The 18,257-nt window shown below is 43.7% G+C and overlaps 3 protein-coding genes across 4 annotated transcripts; all 3 read right to left on the bottom strand.

The window, feature by feature from the left end:
- Nucleotides 1-1,293: 1,293 nt before the first annotated feature.
- On the bottom strand, nt 1,294-7,489 carry LOC127770942 (uncharacterized). The gene is made up of 12 exons (XM_052296708.1): nt 7,238-7,489; nt 6,806-6,972; nt 5,821-6,039; nt 5,569-5,728; nt 4,955-5,192; nt 4,722-4,872; nt 2,801-2,942; nt 2,435-2,610; nt 2,142-2,351; nt 1,885-2,044; nt 1,552-1,771; nt 1,294-1,476 (listed from the first exon to the last, which is right to left on the bottom strand). Exons 1-12 carry the CDS (start codon nt 7,356-7,358, stop codon nt 1,326-1,328), a joined length of 2,115 nt encoding a protein of 704 aa, XP_052152668.1. The 5' UTR covers nt 7,359-7,489; the 3' UTR covers nt 1,294-1,325.
- A 1,115-nt stretch (nt 7,490-8,604) lies between these two features.
- LOC127770516 (anthocyanidin reductase ((2S)-flavan-3-ol-forming)-like) lies at nt 8,605-11,646 on the bottom strand. Of its 2 annotated transcripts, XM_052296259.1 has the most exons (7): nt 11,575-11,646; nt 11,311-11,454; nt 10,979-11,200; nt 10,064-10,273; nt 9,618-9,777; nt 9,284-9,515; nt 8,605-9,193 (listed from the first exon to the last, which is right to left on the bottom strand). In XM_052296259.1, the coding sequence occupies exons 3-7, from the start codon at nt 11,138-11,140 to the stop codon at nt 9,043-9,045; spliced, it is 915 nt and encodes a 304-aa protein (XP_052152219.1). In that variant the 5' UTR covers nt 11,141-11,200; nt 11,311-11,454; nt 11,575-11,646; the 3' UTR covers nt 8,605-9,042. The 2 variants fall into 2 exon arrangements, with proteins under 2 accessions (XP_052152219.1, XP_052152218.1); XM_052296258.1 differs by lacking the exon at nt 11,575-11,646 and having other exon boundaries at nt 8,613-9,193; nt 10,979-11,145; nt 11,311-11,554.
- A 527-nt stretch (nt 11,647-12,173) lies between these two features.
- Nucleotides 12,174-17,143, bottom strand: LOC127770514 (uncharacterized). The gene is made up of 15 exons (XM_052296254.1): nt 16,659-17,143; nt 16,352-16,528; nt 16,099-16,223; nt 15,899-16,031; nt 15,645-15,794; nt 15,502-15,555; nt 15,128-15,223; nt 14,735-14,794; nt 14,565-14,639; nt 14,428-14,481; nt 13,833-13,934; nt 13,068-13,754; nt 12,840-12,971; nt 12,634-12,741; nt 12,174-12,487 (listed from the first exon to the last, which is right to left on the bottom strand). The coding sequence occupies exons 1-15, from the start codon at nt 17,067-17,069 to the stop codon at nt 12,338-12,340; spliced, it is 2,514 nt and encodes an 837-aa protein (XP_052152214.1). The 5' UTR covers nt 17,070-17,143; the 3' UTR covers nt 12,174-12,337.
- Nucleotides 17,144-18,257: the final 1,114 nt, after the last annotated feature.

Here is an 18,257-nt window from a genome sequence, read left to right as displayed (position 1 = left end):
CAGCCCATCGCGCGCGCTAGAAAGCTAGCAGGCCGCGGTGGGCCGCGAGCCCGCGAGGAAGGGGATCGGGAATGCGCGACCAGGAGCGCGACCACGCGCCGGGAGTGAGCGGGAGGTCGCATGCGCGATCCGTTGACTGATTTCTCTGCACTAATTTCCACCGTTCGCCTTGTCCCACGTTGACGACCGGCGGAGGTTGATGCCAAGGATATTGTCGTTGCCGCCTTGCCGGCTTGCCGCGCATCCATCGCCCCGGTGCCTGGTTACGTGCCCGTCGCGCTCAAAAATCTCGTCCACGCACTGCACAAAAGATCAGGCCGGCCACCGTGCCCAGGTGAAACACGAGGTGGCCAGTACGTGACAGAGCCAGGCAGCGTGTGACGTCTGAGGTTTTTGCATGCTCGCATTGCCCGCATCCGCATGCCGTCGTGTAGCGTGAGCAATTGACCGATCGATTTGTGGCCTTGGCCTTCTCAACCTGCACGGCTGCACCTGACAGCAGCAGCAGTGTCGCAGCAGGTAGAAACGCTGTTCAGAGAGTGTTTTTTTTTTTCAACGCGTGCCAGACCACAACATTCCCATTACGGATTGAGCTCATCTACCTTAAGTCAGGTGACTTTATAGTGACTGACACGTGGATCCATAGTAAAGAGAGCCCACATGTTAGTGACTCAAAGTCATGTGGCTTAGTCCGTGTTTAGATTTATTTTTTTTTGTTAAAAAGGTCACTTCGAATGTTTGGACACGTGCATAGAGTATTATTTGTGAAAAAAAAAACTAATTACACAGTTTGCATGTAAATTGCGAGACGAATCTTTTGAGTTTAATTACGCCATGATTTGATAATGTGATGCTACAGTAAATATTTACTAATGATGGACACATTAGGCTTAATAAATTCGTCTCGCAGTTTATATGCGGAATCTGTAATTTGTTTTGTTATTAGTCTACGTTTAATACTTAAAATGTATGTCCATATACTAAAAAAAATTTTGGCCAAGAAACTAAACACAACCTTTTTTTGTGGCAGAAGTTTTTACCGGTTCTCCGGGAAAGTATATTGGTCTTGCAAAAACTATTAGGGGATTTCAGCTAATCCTTTCCGGAGAATTAGACAGCCTACCCCCTAAGAGGATCTCAAATTCTCAATCCTCCTCTTACATGAACAGAACGGATTACAGCCAAACCGCCAAATGTATTGGAACTTGGTACTAGTACTACTAGCAATGTAGCAATAGAATGCTAGACACAATAGTATTTTTGAAAGCAACACACGTTTGGTCGTAATCGCCAAAGCAGTGGAATTACGCCGCCCATCATCACCATCAGTTGGGGATCAACCCCAGGGCCTTGCCGTACGCGACGAGGTCGTCGTACATCTCGTCCAGGTTCTTGTACTTGAACTCGAACCCTTCGCCGATGAGCTTCGCCGACGAGAGCGAGATGGTCGGCTTCTCGGGGTGATGCTCTTCGATGCTGCGTACATAGCAACGCATGATCAGATTCAGATAACCAAATGCACGAATGCATAAAGCTTAATTTCTTAATTACCAATCGCATCTGACGTTGTACTGGGGGTACTTGGCCGCCAGGAAGCCGGCGATCTCGGTGACCGTGGTGTTGAGGCTGCCGCAGATGTACCTCCCCGACGCGGACTCCTCCTCGGCGACGAAGATCTCGGCGCGGCACACGTCCTCGATGTGGACCATCGGCATCGACCACCCGGACGCCTTCTCGATGCCCTTGAGGATGTTCATCATCTCCTCGTCGCCTGAAAAAAAAAATTCACAGATCATCGATGCAGCGACCCAAAAACGTTCAGAAGTCGAGTTCTTGGATTGCTTCTTGTTTCATTCATTCGGTGATCGCTAGATAGTTCCTCACCGGTTATCAACGAGAGGCAGGCCGGGACGCTGGTATCAACCCTCACCACCGGCGATGCTCCGACGGCGACGACCGGGCAGAGGGTCACCAGGCTGAGACCGTTCTCCTCCGCGAACTTGGTCGCCTCCTTCTCCGAAAGAACCTTGGAGATCGAGTACGCCTGCAGTGCATGCAGCAACAATGGCGCCGAACTCATGTTCTACGAGACATTGCTGTGGTTCAGTGACATGGAACAGCTCGTGTGTATATATGTGTACCTGCGTCGGCGACAGCTTCTCCATGGATCTGAGGTACTCGATGTCGGACCAGGACGACTCGTCGAGGACATGGCCGGCGCCTTCCAGCGGCCGCAGGCTGGAGACGGCGGCCGTCGACGACGTCAGGATCACGCGCTTCACCGTGCCGGCTCTCGCGCACGACCTCATCACGTTCAGTGTGCCCTCGACGCCGCCTTGGACTATCTCTTTCTGCCATGGCCAAGTTCAGAATTCAGTAACTAACTAACTGACTACAGATACTAATCGAGCTTGCAGGTTGCAGCAGTGGTCACCTCGAGATCGTCGGACTTGTGGCTCTTGTCGTACACCGGAGCGGCGACGAGGAAGGCGTAGTGGCAGCCGGCGACGGCCTCGTCGAAGCTGCCTTCATCCTCCAAGTTGGCGCGAAAGACCTTCAGGGGGCCGAGTTTTTCCATGTCCTTGAAATGGGAGACCTTCTCTGGGTTATCTGAAATTCAGAGTTACAAAAGCAGTTTCAGAGGCCAAACCAAAATTGTACTGACACAATCAATCCCAAAACTGAACGTGCAAATACTCCTCTGAAACAAATTATGAACTGATGACATGTTCTTCGATTTTCAGTTAAAACTGAACACTGGAAAAACATGTAACAAGAAAGAAAGGGAGTAGAATCTCACTGGGATCTCTGACGGTTGTCTGAACAGCGTATCCTTTCTCCAGGAGCATCTTGACGAGCAATGAAGCAACGTACCCGTTGCCGCCGGTGACGCACACCGTCTTCCTCTCAACCTCCGACGACATCGTCGTCTCTCTCTCTCTCTCCGGTCAGTTAATACCTCTCCTGTGACAGAGAAGGTGACTTGGGTTTACTCCCAGGTAGAATCCGAGCAGCACACTGATGATGAGGTTTCTTTTGCTGATTGCGCTGTTGTGGCACTTGCCAGGACAAATCCAGGAGAGCAGGAACATAATGCATTTGACTTAGCCAACACTATTTTACAAGCGACGACGCCAGTCGCCAGACAGAGAGGCAGAACAAGAAATGCTTTTCGTGATGCATGCACCATACCTGCTCTTCTGATTGATTTTCCTTCCTTAGATAATGACCTGCACTGATCGATTATGTCGATCGATGAACATCTCACGCTTCACATTTTTAATGCGGTCGATCGTGTTTTCAAAAGGTAAAGCTTTTGCTCCAAGAAAAAAGGATCATCTTATCTTCTCAGATGACATGTGTGTGCAGGTTCATCCTTAGAATTAAACTTTTTTTTTGGGGACAGAAGAAGTAGATGATAGTCATGTAGTTTCATTGTTTCAGTGTGATGATGGCACTGCGGTCTTGAGGGACATACTCTGCGCCTATCACGTAGGAGTAGTACATCTGACGCTGAAGCCTGTGACGATTTAACATCGTTGAAAATGATAGGATCCGTTTCTTTCTCTATGCAAACAAAAGCGAGAGAGGAACAGCACACGCGCCATTGAAAAGTAACCCAACGCTGCATGCCTGCGAATTGGACTTCTCGTTTGTGTGTGTGATTAATCATACCAAAAAGTAATTCCTGCGATGCCCGCAAAGTTGAGCTGAGAGAGCTAGCATAAAAAAAAAAAGCTAGCAAGTTAGTTCATGTTATTAGTACTCCCTATGTTTCTAAATGTTTGACACCGTTGACTTTTTAGCACATGCTTGATCATTCATCTTATTCAAAGAAATTTGTGAAATATGTAAAACTATATTTATACATGAAAGTATATTTAACAATGAATTAAATGATAGAAAAAAATTAATAATTACATATTTTTTTGAATAAGACGAATGATCAAACATGTTTAAAAAAATCAAACGGCGTCAAATATTTAGAAAAGGAGGGAGAAGTTGTCTTCGCATCTCTGTAATAACTTTCCCACACTAAGGTTGTGTTTATTTCACACCAAAATTGGAAGTTTTGTTGAAATTGGAACGATGGGATGGAAAAATTAGAAGTTTGTGTGTGTAGAAAAGTTTTGATGTGATGAAAAAGTTGAAAGTTTGAAGAATTATTTTGGAACTAAACACGGCCTAACACGACCTGATCTTCAGATGCTGAACTGGGGACCTTGAAAGACCTTGCGAGGCTTCGTTGTTCCACCAGAATATTTTCTTTGCTACTTAATGAAATGACAGATCTCTTGCTTGTTTCAAAAAAGAAAATCATAGAGCCACAATTAGGTTGTGTTCTTTAGTGAGGGTTGTGAATCCTTTCCTCCCGACACATAAAACGGAGTGACGGATTAGCGCATGATTAATTAAATACTATTTAACTGAAAAACTTGAAAAAAGAATTGATATGGTTTTTTAAAACAACTTTTCTATACTTTTATCTTGTAAAAAACATATTGTTTAATCGTTTGGTAATTGTGCATGTGAAAATTGAGGGGTAGAAATTGAGAAAATGTTGAAAGGAGCACAATTTTATTGAACAGTTTGACGTGTCAATAGGCACGTTTTTCATAAAAGCGGATGGGAACAAATTCACTGCTGTTTTACACATACTTATTTTTGCAAGAGCCGTTTGGTTGCGAAGCTGGGTAGTAACAGCATTGTCGTCGGCGTCAGTAGTGCAGAATCCCGAGTGCCATGCCGTACTCCACGAAGGCATCATCGTACATCTCATCCACCGTCTTGTACATGAACTCGAACCCTTCACTGGTCAGCTTCTCCGACGAGAGGAGGATCGTCGGCTTCTCAGGGAGGCCGCCGCCGAGTCTGCATGTTCCGCCACCACCGTCGGAGTCAGCTCGCAGTGGACACGCATAATCTTTGAGACCAGTTCATGATTTTGTCTTACGCATCGATGTCAACGTTGTAGTGCGGGTATTTGGCGGCCAGGGAACGGGCGATCTGCCGTATGGTGGTGTTGAGGGCGCAGCAGATGTACCTCCCCGACGGCGACGGCGACGCTTTCTCGGCGAGGAATATCTCGGCGCGGCAGAGGTCGTCGACGTGAACCAGCTTCAGCCCGCCGGAGTACTGGTCAATCATTCTCAGGGTGTTGATCTCCTCGTTGCCTGAAATCGAATCGGACACTTGAGTCCGAACCAGATAGTCCTTCCATACCATAAAAACTCTCGTTATACCAAATTATATTACATTCTAATGCTAGGTTCGGTTTTTAGAAGAAGGAGTTTATTCTGGCACACTTAGGTCGTGTTTGCTACTCAGGGTTCTCAACCTTCTCTCTCGTTTTCCTCGCGCATGCTTTTCAAATTGCTAAACAATGTGCTTTTGCAGCAACTTTCTATATGAAAGTTGCTTAAAAAAATCAAATTAATCTATTTTTTTAAAAAAAGTTAACTAATATTTAATTAATCACGTGTTAATGGACCGTTCCGTTTTCCGTGCGGAGGGAAAGAGTTTCCATCCATGATCTCCAAACAATACTGCCGGTGCTTACGTACTCACCGGACAGCAAGGAGAGGACGTTGGCGACGCTCTCGTTGGCCACCGGCGCCGGCGACGCGCCGACGGTGGCGACCGGGCACACCGCCACTAAGCTGATGCCGTTCTCCTCCGCCAGCTTGCTCGCTTCCTTCTCCGAGAGAACCTTGGCGATCGCGTAAGCCTGCAGCGCAAACACCACCGCTGTGCTCTCACGCAAGCGACTGTACTATCAACTCTGACTGAACATGTAAAATTTTGTAAGTTTGTGTGTACCTGAGCAGGAGATATCCCGTTGGTTGATCTGAGGTAGTCGAGGTCGGACCAGGACGACTCGTCCAGGACATGGCTGCTGCCGTTGCCGTCTCCTTGCAGCGGCTGGCCGGAGACGGCGGCCGCCGACGATGTGAGGATCACGCGCTTAACCGTGCCGGCTTTCACGCACGACCTCAGAACGTTCAGAGTGCCTTGGACGCCGGCTTCCAACAGTTCTTTCTGCCATTACCAAATAATACTCTAGATCGTTATTTCAGCTGGTTATTATGGAGAGGATTTACTAGACAAACCAAGTAAATTAATCGTGACGATACAAGTAAAAGTACTCTCCCGTTTCTAAATAAAACAACGTAGTATTGGATTGGACACGTACAGAATAAAGTTGTTTATTATTATTATTATTATTATTATTATTATTATTATTATTATTATTATTATTATTATTATTTCAGAGACAAGATTTTTATGGGAGGAAATATTATTCCTTCCGTTCTATAATAAATTCAGTTTTAGACTTTTCTATTTATCCCAAAATAAATTTATTTTTAAAGTAATCATTACATCAAACTTTGTGAAAGTATGATAAGCCTCTCCCATTTATCCCAAAATAAATTTATTTTTAACTAATCATTACATTAGAGTTCTTGAAAATATGATAGTATATATGTATTGAGAATAAATAAAAATAGAAAATTATATTGGGATTTAATAAAGTGAGTATATTATAGGCTTGTAGGTAAATATTGGTTTGTGTGAGATAGGTAAAAAACAAACTTATTTTGGAGGAAGGAATAGTAATTAATGTGACATAATTGATATCTAATCAACAGTGGCCTGGCAGCGATCAGAGACTTGAGTGAGAGTGAGTGGCTAACTGGCAAGTGACAATTACTACCTAGGACAAGTGGACAACATCGAGTGGCACTTGGCCCCACAATGGCACTGAGTTTGGTGGGAGATGTGCTACGTGTCTGCATGCATTTACCTCAGGATTCTGAGACTTGAGGTTCATCGGAGCGGCGACGAGGAAGGCGTAATCGCAGCCGGCAACCGCCTCGTCGAAGCTGCCTTCCTCTTCCAAGTCGGCGCGGAAGATCTTCAAGGGGCCTAGTGCTTGCAACTCCTTGAAATGAGAGTTCTTCTCCATGTCATCTGGCACTCAAAATCACAATGCGCAGCAGTTTCAGAGGCCAAACCAATGGTGTTCTTGTGAATTCCCGAAATAGTTATCTTCGGGTCATATCAACTTGAAACAAATCAAACATCAGCATTTATCTTCTACCAAGCAGAACACCACAAAATCTTCTATGCACACAGCATGCTGTTACTGCCCGGATCTATCACCGTATACACAAAATCAATGAACTGAAGACATCTGCAAACCATTGTTGGGGTGAGAAGTAAAGAAGAATCTCACCGGGGTTTCTGACTGTCGTCTTGACAGCGTATCCCTTCTGCAGCAGCATCTTGATGAGCGCCGAAGCGATGTACCCGCTGCCGCCGGTGACGCACGCCGTCTTCCTCTCAACAGCCGACATCGCCGCGGCTAGTTGGCTACTTCGCCTCTCCTAGTAGACGAAGAAAGAGTGAGGATTGCTTCACGCACCAAATAGGAGCAGCTAGGACCCCAAGCACTGAGCAGAGCGTACTGAGGTTGCTTTTGGTCGGGGTCATTGTTGGTGTTGTCATGTCTCGTGGTCATAGATCTCCATCATATTGGGAGGTACAACTACTTTGAGAGAAGAGTATGTGTATTAGAATATATCACATCATATACTAAGTGTATTTATATTATGCATTAAGTGTATTTATATTGGAATGAAAGAAGTAGGAATATATACATAGCATGCTCAATGCTTACACCCTACTCCCTCCGTTCCAAAAAAACCAATTCCTGGTAGTCTTGTCCAGATTCATAGCCAGGAATTGGTTCTTTTTGGACGGAGGGAGTATGACCCATAAAAAAACAACTTAGTACTGGATGTGACATATCCTAGTACTATAAATCTGGACATATCCCTATTCATGTTCAGATTGGTAGACATCCAGTACTAGATTTGTTTTTTTGGGGACGGAGGGAGTATGTGTCTTGTGGGTCTTTGATTAGTAGTAGCAAACGTAGGTACCCTGATTTATCCTAGACTGAGATCCTTTGATTTAAATCAAGTGATTTTAGGATCACTAACATGTGGATACATACTCTATTCGTTCCAAAATATAAACATTTTTAAACTTGGACACAGTTTTCGAGATGCTATTTTGATCAATTATATATATAAAACTAAAATGTTTTAAATAAAAAAGAGTTGCATATTATGATAGTTTGTTTAATGATAAATTTAGGCCCTGTTTGATTCAGCTTAAGATTATTATAATCTGGATTATTAGGAGTAAGCTGAAACAAACAAGTAGATTATTATGCTAGATTATTATAATCTATAAGCCAGATTACTATAATCCAATAATCTTCTCTAGAGGAGCTTTTTCCAGATTATTGAGTGGCTAAAGACCCACTATCCTTAGATGTCACTAATAATCCAGAGAAACAAACAACACGTAGCTTATTTTATGTCAGCTTATTATAATCCAGCTTAGAGTAATCTGATTTAATAATCTAGATTACAATAATCTTAAGTTGAAACAAACAGGGTTAGTAACATCAATTTTACATGATTGATTTTTTTCTACTTTTAGTTGAAGTTAAAAAAATTATCTTGACACTATTCTAAAAATATTTATATTTTGGAAGTAAGAAGGATCTATATGTTGGTGACTTAAAGTGCTCCAATAGAAAAGGAGGTCAAGAGTATTCGTTCAACGTGTCTTTTATATAAAAAAAAATCCGGGAACAGCAATTAAGCCATCTAACCAACATTGTTGCTCCTCTCCCCACCCACCCTATAGACTTAGGGGCTGCTTGGATAGGAGGGACTTATATTTCTCTGAGAATATAAGTCTCTCCCATTCAAATAGGGCATTATGTTCTAACGAGCCATTTGGTTCTGATCAAAGTTTTGAATATCAGTTTTAAAGAGCTCCTAAAAATCAGTTTAAAAAATTATTGTATGAAGTAGTATATATGCATCTCATACAATTAATTTTTGAACTTGAAACTGTTCTCGCTGTTGCTGCTACCGGTGGTAATGTACGCTAAGATTTGCATCCTTTCGTTGTGATCACCACCAGAGAAACAGATGATATACGAGGGGAACAACATCGTTATCAGTATGGCAGAATCCCGAGGGCTCTACCGTACTCCAAGAAGGCATCATCGTACATCTCGTCCAGCGTCCTGTTCTTGAACTCGAACCCTTCTCCGGCGAGCTTCTCCGACGAGAGGCGGATCCTCGGCTTCTCCGGGAGGTCGCCGAGGCTGCATGAAAGTTCACCATCGTCAGAGCTCTCGATAAGATCATGGAGACGCATGGGGAATTATTACTCAGTGAGATCAGCTCGATCTTACGCGGCGACGTCGACATTGTACTCCGGGTATTTGGCCGCCAGGAAGCGGGCGAGCTGCAGCATGGTGGCGCTGAGGCCGCAGCAGATGTACCTCTCCGCCGCCGCCGCCGCCGGCGGCGGCGGCTTCTCGGCGAGGAATATCTCGGCGCGGCAGAGGTCGTCGACGTGGACCAGCATTAGCCCGCCGGTGGCCTTCTCCATGAGCTTCACGGTGCTGATCATCTCCTGGTCGCCTGAAAGAAAATCAAGAGATGAACAAATAAATTTCACAGGAATTGCTTTTCGTTGCCGCATTTGCCATGGACCGGCCGGTTCTTGATTCGATTAGTTATCACCGGAGAGCAAGGAGAGGACGGCGGCGACGCACGGTTTGGCCTCCGCTGCCGGCGCCGGGCCAACGGTGACCACCGGGCAAACGGTCACCAGGCTGATGCCGTTCTCCTCCGCGACCCTGCTCGCTTCCTTCTCTGAAAGAACCTTCGAAAGCGAGTACGCCTGCATTGCATCCATGTCTTACTATTTTCGATATGCACAAATCTATCAGGGACCCAAAAAAGTTTGAAATTTAAACAAATCTTGACCGAATTTAAATATTTTTTTCTAAATTAAAAAAAAATATGAAATATTTGGATGAAGTAAATGCTTGCCGGAAATTTCGAACCGAAATTGCAAACGCTGATTGCATCAGCACACGGAGCTGTACTCATGTGGCCGATTTAATGGGCTCTGAGCCTCTGATTGACTGACCTGTGTTAAATAAAATCTGTAATTTTGTGTGTACCTTTCCGGGAGATGTCTTGTTGGCTGGTGAGCTGAGGTAGTCGACGTTGGACCATGACGACTCGTCGAGGACATGGCCGTCGCCTTGCAGCGGCCTGCCGGAGACGGCGGCCGCCGACGATGTGAGGACCACGCGCCTCACCGTGCCGGCTCTCACGCACGACCTCATCACGTTCAGAGTGCCTCGTACACCGGCTTCCACCAGTTCTTTCTGTCATTACCATCAGGCTGACCAAGTAAAAAACAAAACTACTTCCTTCGTCCAAAAAAAAATCTACAACTAATTATGATACATTTTAATATAACGAATTTGGATAGAGATATATTCAGATTCATAGTATTAGGATATGTCACATCGAGTACTAGATTGGTTTTTATGAGACAAAAGAAGTACGTGTATGTGATTCTGTGTATGTGTCTGTGTCATCGCAACAGAAAGTAGCATTGTTTCGCTTATTTAAATCGCTTATTAGTAAATAAAAATAAACTATGATGAGAAAAATATCAAACTTAAAATTAAGTTCTAAATTTTAAATGTTAGCTTGTAAATGTAAGCATAAGCCAACAATGAAGAGTGAAGTGCAAAGAGACATTTTTATGGAGGAATACTTAGTATCATTAATGGCCTGGCAACCATAAGAGACTTGAGGAGTGGCAACCACCATCTAGCTAAATCCATAAAGATAATCTAAAAATATGTTTCCCCTTCCTCCGTTTTATACTATAAGATGATTTAACTCTTTTCTAATTATGTTTTATTATGATAAGTTCATAAAAAAAATACAGAACATTTCTCACATATAACAAACATACCATCTAAATATATTCAAAGTTATTTTTAATGAAACTAATTTGATGTTATAAATATTATTAAATTTTCTATAGACTTAAATTGTTGTAGACGGCTATGTAATACCTGAGGGTTCTCTGACTTGAGGTTCACCGGAGCAGCGACGAGGAAGGCGTAATCGCAGCCGGCGACCGCCTCGTCGAAGCTGCCTTCCTCCTCCAAGTCGGCGCGGAAGACCGCCAGGGGACCAAGTGCGTGCAAGTCCTTGAAGTGGGAGTTCTTCTCCATGTTTTCTGCGACTCAAAATTGCAATGTGTAGCAGCAGTTTCAGAGGCTAAAACCAAATTCCTTTTTTTTTAAAAAAAAAGAAAAGAAAAACGAGGTTAAAACCACTGATGCTACTGCAAATCTATGCACGAGTATGCACGAAATTATGAACTGAAGAAGAAGAATCTCACCGGGGTTTCTGACTGTCGTGTTGACAGCATATCCCTTCTGCAGCAGCATCTTGATGAGCGCCGAAGCGATGTACCCGTTGCCGCCGGTGACGCACGCCGTCTTCCTCTCAACCGCCGACATCGCTGGTCAGTCGGCTCGATTTCCTACAAGCAGAGAACGATCGAGAATTCCTTAACCCAATAGAACACCAAGCACTGATTTAATGGTCGTGGTTTGATGATTGTGCTAAGGACCAGTCTCATCGAAGCAACAAGAGGGTTTACTATGTCCGTGTTGAATCCGGATCAGCTGCAGTCGCTACTGGGACTGCAATTTAGACAGTACCAGTTTTCATCAACGGATGTAGATGGAACGGTCCAGATCAGCGAGGTGCACTATTCATCGTACTGTAGCAGAAATACTGTAGCACAAAATACTGTTAGTGCGTTCATTGTATCACTAGATCTGAACAGTTGATCACAGAAATGGATGGCTGAAATTGCATGCAGTTCTTAAGTTGCATTCATAGCTATAACTGCACATGATCTGAATCCGTCCGTGTGTAATCCAAAGTTTGGATCTAAACTTCAGTCCTTTTTCATCATATTAACCTGTCATACAGGTAACTTTTCAGTCACATCATCTCTAATTTTAACCAAAATCCAAACTTTACGCTAAACACAGCCTATAGGAGAGGTGAGGTTGCTGGCCTAATCGAACCAGTCTCATCAAAGCAGAAACAGAGCATTTATCATATCGTAATTGTGGCTCTCGCTGGAGTCACTGCAACGTATAGACACTGGGCCAGGAGGACACGTGATGCTGAACCTTCTGGATACGAGTACTGTCCAAATTCATAGAGCAACCACTGTGAGCGATGATATACCGGCTTCATTCTCTCCACTCACAAAAGAATACACCAGCACTTGAAAAATCGATGATACACGGTGTGTGAAACCATATTTGTATACGAAAATCATTACTGAAGGAGTCAAAATTTTGGCCAGTAGACCACAAGAATTGGCAAACGCAAGTACAAAATATCCCTCATTTCCACGCCTTCCGTCCTCTGAATTGCTTTCCCGAGCGCTTTTGCAGTTTTTTCTTCTCCTGTCGAGAACGCGCTGCCTTCGCTCTGCTTGCAGCGAGGGGCATTTTCTTCTTGTGTTGTTTCTGCCTATTGCTCAAGCCACCGGTCTAAAACGCAATGAGAAGCATATAAGTAGAGAAGGAATAAAAGCAACTACGAAAGAACAATTCATGATCAGATTTCACAAGGTTGTGCCATATAGCCAACATAGGTCAAAATAAGCACCAAAAAGGAGGATCATATAAACGAATACCTTTTTCTGTTTCACAGCTGTTCTTGCTTGGTATTTTCCTCTATCCTCTCTTCCAGCCTTCACCATTTCTAATCTCTCCTCTTTCGTAAGCTTTCTCTTTATGTGAGCCTACATAAAGGAAGATGTTCATATAAGCAAAGTGTGGATGTGTGTGCATGAGCGCGCTGGCACGAGTGCAATGCGGGAGGGGAAGAGAGAAAATGCACCTCAAGCTTGGATGGGTCAACCCGTTTCAGACTAAGCTGATCAGAAGAAGGCATTTTAAAGGTTACTGATTTTGTGTCATGGCCCTTGCCGAGTCCATGTTGTGCCAGAGCCAGTTTTGCTTCTTTTTTTGCCTGAAACTCATAACAATGTCAGATATACACAACTTCACTTTCTTTCCCAAAAGAAAGCTCCACAGCATGAACTACAGCTGGAAAAAACTCCCATACCTTTAGCTCCTTAATACGCTTAAAATCTTCATCAGATAAGATTTTACCAGCTTCATCGCACGAAGCTTCAGCCTTCTTGGCTCCTGCCAACTTCTTCAGAGCTCGAAGGCTTGCATCTGCAGCATTAAGTTGCCCTATATAATCACTCAACTTTCTCTTATTTGCCTTGCGACTGCTGTTTTTTGACTTATCATCCTGGTCACTGTCATCATCCTGATCAGAGCCTTCATCAGAATCATCCAATTTCTCACTGAGTTCCTCATCATCATCAGATTCAGATACATCATTCTCCTCATCCATATCAGAGTCACATTCTAGCTCATCATCATTTTCTTCACTATCATTGTCAGAGATGTCTTGATCCTCATCTAGTTCCTCTGTATCATCTTCATCCCCAGATAGTTGATCTTCCTCTTTCATACCTTCATCTGTGTCAAGCTTGTTTGCTTCAGACGAACCATCCAAATTTTGTTTAGTACCACGAGCAGATTGCAACTCTTTCTCATCATTAGAATCAAAAGCATCAGACGCATCGTCTGAGCCTTCCCCTTCTGATGAAAAGTCTTCATCTAGCAACTCAGCTCCAGGCACATCAGAAGCGATAGTTGCTTCGCCGAATGCTTTTGGTCGAGCCTTCGGATCAGCAGGACGCCCACGATCTTTCTTGACTAGCAGAGAAGGACAGATCTGAACCCAAACCAAAAGAAGGTTTAGCTGAAGTGAACAAAAAGAAATCACAGAATATGCAAAAGGATAAGAACTGACCTCCCGGAATAAAGTAATTAGAGAACGAGCGGCAATGGAAACAGCTTTTTCATGGGACTTTTTGTATAAAACAAGGTCCTGGAGTAGATCTTCATTCATCAACTGCAGGTATAACAGAAGGATTAACAGAGGCCTGCTAGATGAATAAAATAAATAGACCAAGAATATCTTCCTAAATATCTTACAACCCGCACAGTACCTCAGGTGGTAATGTAGTATACAAACCTGCATGTGTGTTCTCAACTTCTCATGCATAAGTGACTAACGTGTCAGGCTACACAAGACTAAATGTGGCCTGGTAAAACCATGTTTATACCTTTTCAATTCTTCATTAAGTTACACTTATATGCTTAAAACCTGTAGCAATCGACTATCACATCCTTTTGGAGTTTGGACTACGCAACCAGTCATTTAAGACTAGTAAAAAAATGAAATCACAATTTCTACTAGAGCATGTCCAGGGCACAGGAATTAGGTACAACAAAACATGACCACCATAAAAATTTAATGAATCCATCACACAAATTTAAGGGGTGTCTGGTCAGAGGTCAGTAGCACTAGAAAGCAAGAGTACAGATTTGAGCAAGGTAAGTACCAAAGGTATTCTCATGCAGATCTCTCGCACAACATTCAAGCCAACAGCAATAGCCTAAAATGAGATTGGTTAGAAATATGCCATGTTAGTTGGAAAATACTTAAATATATTAGATATGTGATGAGTGTTATGCAAACCTCTGGGCGAGAACGATCATGCACAAATTGATTTACTATCTGCTTAAACAGTGGTTCAACTGCATCAGGAGGCACCTGAAATTGAAGCATATTAATTTAGCTGAATTTGGACAAAGCAAAAGAAGTGATATAAGTAGTGAAATATAGGAGAAGAGCAAAAGTGTTTCAACCATATCATGGCAAGCCTGTACTGCTGCAGCAAGTAAAGTTGTTACATCTCGTTGATGAGGCTGCATCACAGAAAGGTAGAAAACTTATTATCAAAACCAGTATGAACTAGTATAATGCACGTGAGGTGCAACGGTTTTTTTTTCTAATTGTCTATTATATTATCATTATGCTAATTTTGCTGTCATTTCGTAAAGATGAAAATTTTCATAATATTCTATTGTCATATTTTCCTTTCGACGGGATCTATGGCATGTGGGGGCTAAGAGATACGCAACTCACAGTCCGTGGGTCCACCACCACTACCATCTTTTATATTAGTATAGAGTATAGATAAACATTATATCTACCATAAGGTTGCTACAAGAAGAACACATGCCAAGTTAAGAACATACCTGAACGTATCTTTGAAGATATGGATAGAAGTTCAACAAAACCAAGTGATGCAGCCCAATAGTCCTCGCTATAACCTTTAACATCATCATCCTTACCTGCAAGCACCCAACCAACATTCTCTAAATTTGAATTAACGTTTATTTTCGTTTAACCATCGGATGGAACTCACAACAGACATTGTGTTTAAAAAATAAACTATTGCACATCTGGGTTCCAATTCTCCTACTTGAATGCTGGTTCCAACTATATACACTCATGTATAAAACTTCAGCAGAAAGCTAAAAGTACTAAGTAATGATAGTTCTGACAATTATATATAACTTTTTAAATCTTTACAGAACAAGGAATCTTCAGAACAAGGAATGGGGCCAACCTCAAACCGCTCATTGCATTTCTGGAGCCGAGAGAAGAGCTTCTCAGCAAAACCCTGTCAGCCAAAAAACGAAAGCTTCAATATAACAGTCAATATGTAAATGATAACACTCTGAACAATTATGGGATTACACCATTTCCCACCTGAGGATCCTTTAAATACGTCAGTGGTGAATAATAATTGGAGCCAGTGTCCTCAGTGGATTTACGTTGTTGCCTTTTCATACTACGAATCACACGCTGCAATTTAGCTTTCTTCTTTTTCTTAGTAGCAGCAGTGCCCTTGTGATTTGCCTGAGAAAGTAATATGACAATAAAATACATTAAATCAGAAGGCACGTAACAGAAAAAAGATGTAAAACACTATAAATCGAAATAATGGTAAAAATTCAAATAACCTTGTAAACATCCTCTTTACTAAGAATAATTTGAGGGTTTTGAGCTTCATCTTCACTGCTGGATGCATCACTATCATCTTCTTGCTCAACGTTTTCATACCCAAGAAGGAATGAAATAGCGGCTATCATAATTCTGCATGTAAAAGATATATTTTAGATCAACACCTATTAATAAACACAAAGATGCTGGCAGTATGTACCTAGAAGAACCATGGAAACAAGCATTGCATATAGCATTTGCTGTGCGGTCATCAAACCAGACCCTCCGACGGTGAAGATCACATAGAATAGTAAAGGCCCTCTTTGCTCTCGACTCTTCCTCGCCCTGGGAAACAGCGAAGCAAGATGCATAACTAAACGAGGTAGGAAGAGAATCATGAATGTATTCTTGCCACTATGTTAAACCCGATAATACTAATCAGTGCAAGTGTGGTATAGTGGTATGTCACAAACCTGTAGGAATGTGAAAAGGATGTTTTGCAGTTTACGATTCCTGGCTTCATTCTTGTGGGTCTGATTCATTCTCCTGATACTGTGTACAATATGTGAGAATGCTAGTTTTTTGACAGCCCGGTCCCCTATAACTTGAAGCTCCATAAATAACTCCATTGTGTCCTCCAGATCAACAATCTAAACATCAAAAAGCAATGTATACAAGGAGAATTTACTCTACAGTCATACGATAATCCCGTTGCAATCCACACGATTTGAACAAAATTAACTTAATGTGAAATGAACAGATGAACTAAACAGGCGTCACCTTCCGATTCACCAGTAGTATCAGCGCCTGCACGAGGTGCACACGGAGCCCGGACGGCAGCGCGCGCGCGTTGGTGTCAAGCAGGCCACCAATCTGGTCGGGCAAGTCGGCGAGGTCGTCCGGGTAGAAGGGCGCGACGTGGGCGAGGAACAGCGCGAGGTCGCCGAGCTCCTTGGCCACCTCCCCTCCGCCGCCGGACGAGGACGTGGAGGCCAGTGCCGCCTGCTGCCGGAAGAGGAACACCGATGACTCGAAGTGGCGCCGCAGCTGGCGGAGCTCCTCCTCGTACCCCTCCGGGTCGCGCTTCATCTTCGCCTGCAGCGCCGGGAGGCTCTGCCGCTCCCCGGCCCCGCCGGTGGCCGACGCCGACGCCGCCTCCGGCGTGAACGCCGGCGCGTGCTGACGAGGCATCGGAGCGGAAATCCGGTGTCCCCCGCCGCCGCCGCCGCTGTGGTGAGAATGCTAAAACCCTAGGCCGTCGCAAAACTTCCCGGGAGAACCGATGGCAAGAGGTAGTCGACGATGCGAGTGACTGGGCTGGCTAGTTACAGTACACGTCCGGCCCATTAATCTAGCTAAATTTGGACCAGTAAGGCCCATTTTTCCTCCCTCTAGCAAAGAAAATAAGTCTAATTTGAAACCCTCAACTGTTGACCTCGGTCAAATTGCATCAATCAACCGCAAAACCGGGTATATCGCACTCTCCAACTTCAAAAACCGGTATAAATCGACTCCTTTGATGGTTTGAAAATCAATTTTCTACTGATGTGTTAAATTAACCGTGATTAAACTTATTATATCCAAATTTTACTATTGAAGGAGACAATTCAATTAGAAGCAAGAGATGAGGGAAGAAAAATATACTTAGAGCCTCTTTATTAAGGGAATTTTTTCTTGGATTTTTAAGTCGCCTTTTTGGTTTATATGATTTATAAACTAATGGATTAAAGTACTAAGTTTAATAGTAGGGTCATAACTCTATCTAGCGTAAGAAAAAAAAAACTTCTTCAACATAATTTTTGATGATGAGTACAAACGAAAGAACTGCATATTTGTTAAGCTTAGACTTTCCAGCTCATAAGGTTAAGAGCCTACTATAAGCTTCAAATAATTTATAGTCAATCTAATAGCTAATTTATACAATAGTTAACTACAAATATACACTAGGGGTGTGTTTGGTTGGACTTTTCAACCTGCTTTTCCTTTTGCAAAAGTCAATAGTCAACCAAAGGGCCCAAAAGCATAAATGCTTTTGCTCCAACTGCTTTTAAGGGAAAAATTACCTACCTCTGCCATTATGAAAAAACGGTCCGATATTCTTTTCCTCGTCTCCTCCTTCTCACGAGTCGTGACTTCATGGGGCGAGCGTCGGCCATCGGGCGCATCGGGTGTCCGCCGTCGGCGCCGCCCCCGCCCTTCCCCAACCGACACCGCCCAACCTGATGTCGGCGCAGCCCCCGCCCTTCCCCAACCGATGACGCCCAACCCGACGCCGGCACAGTTCCCGTCCTTCCCTGATCGATGCCGCCCCCGCCCTTCCTCAACAGATGCCGGTCAATGGACGCCAGCGCCGCTCCCACCCTTCCCCGACCGACGCCT

Source organism: Oryza glaberrima, chromosome 4 (assembly GCF_000147395.1).
Source record: "Oryza glaberrima chromosome 4, OglaRS2, whole genome shotgun sequence".
Lineage (NCBI taxonomy): Eukaryota > Viridiplantae > Streptophyta > Magnoliopsida > Poales > Poaceae > Oryza > Oryza glaberrima.
The sequence above is the reverse complement of the archived record's forward strand: the minus strand, read 5'-3'. Positions and strand labels throughout refer to the sequence as shown.

Excerpts from the sequence above, each read along its gene's own strand:
- LOC127770942 (XM_052296708.1), bottom strand. The coding sequence starts at position 7,358 with ATGTCGGCTGTTGAGAGGAAGACGGCGTGCGTCACCGGCGGCAGCGGG. Across the intron at positions 6,973-7,237 it reads GACGACAGTCAGAAACCCCG|ATGACATGGAGAAGAACTCT; the intron begins GTGAGATTCTTC and ends TTTGAGTGCCAG. Across the intron at positions 5,193-5,568 it reads CGTCCTCTCCTTGCTGTCCG|TGTCCGATTCGATTTCAGGC; the intron begins GTGAGTACGTAA and ends TTCGGACTCAAG.
- LOC127770516 (XM_052296258.1), bottom strand. The coding sequence starts at position 11,431 with ATGTCGGCGGTTGAGAGGAAGACGGCGTGCGTCACCGGCGGCAACGGG. Across the intron at positions 11,146-11,310 it reads CACGACAGTCAGAAACCCCG|AAAACATGGAGAAGAACTCC; the intron begins GTGAGATTCTTC and ends TTTGAGTCGCAG. Across the intron at positions 10,274-10,978 it reads TCAAGTCAGAGAACCCTCAG|AAAGAACTGGTGGAAGCCGG; the intron begins GTATTACATAGC and ends TGGTAATGACAG.
- LOC127770514 (XM_052296254.1), bottom strand. The coding sequence starts at position 17,069 with ATGCCTCGTCAGCACGCGCCGGCGTTCACGCCGGAGGCGGCGTCGGCG. Across the intron at positions 16,529-16,658 it reads TACTACTGGTGAATCGGAAG|ATTGTTGATCTGGAGGACAC; the intron begins GTGACGCCTGTT and ends TTTGATGTTTAG. Across the intron at positions 14,482-14,564 it reads ATGATCGTTCTCGCCCAGAG|GCTATTGCTGTTGGCTTGAA; the intron begins GTTTGCATAACA and ends ATCTCATTTTAG.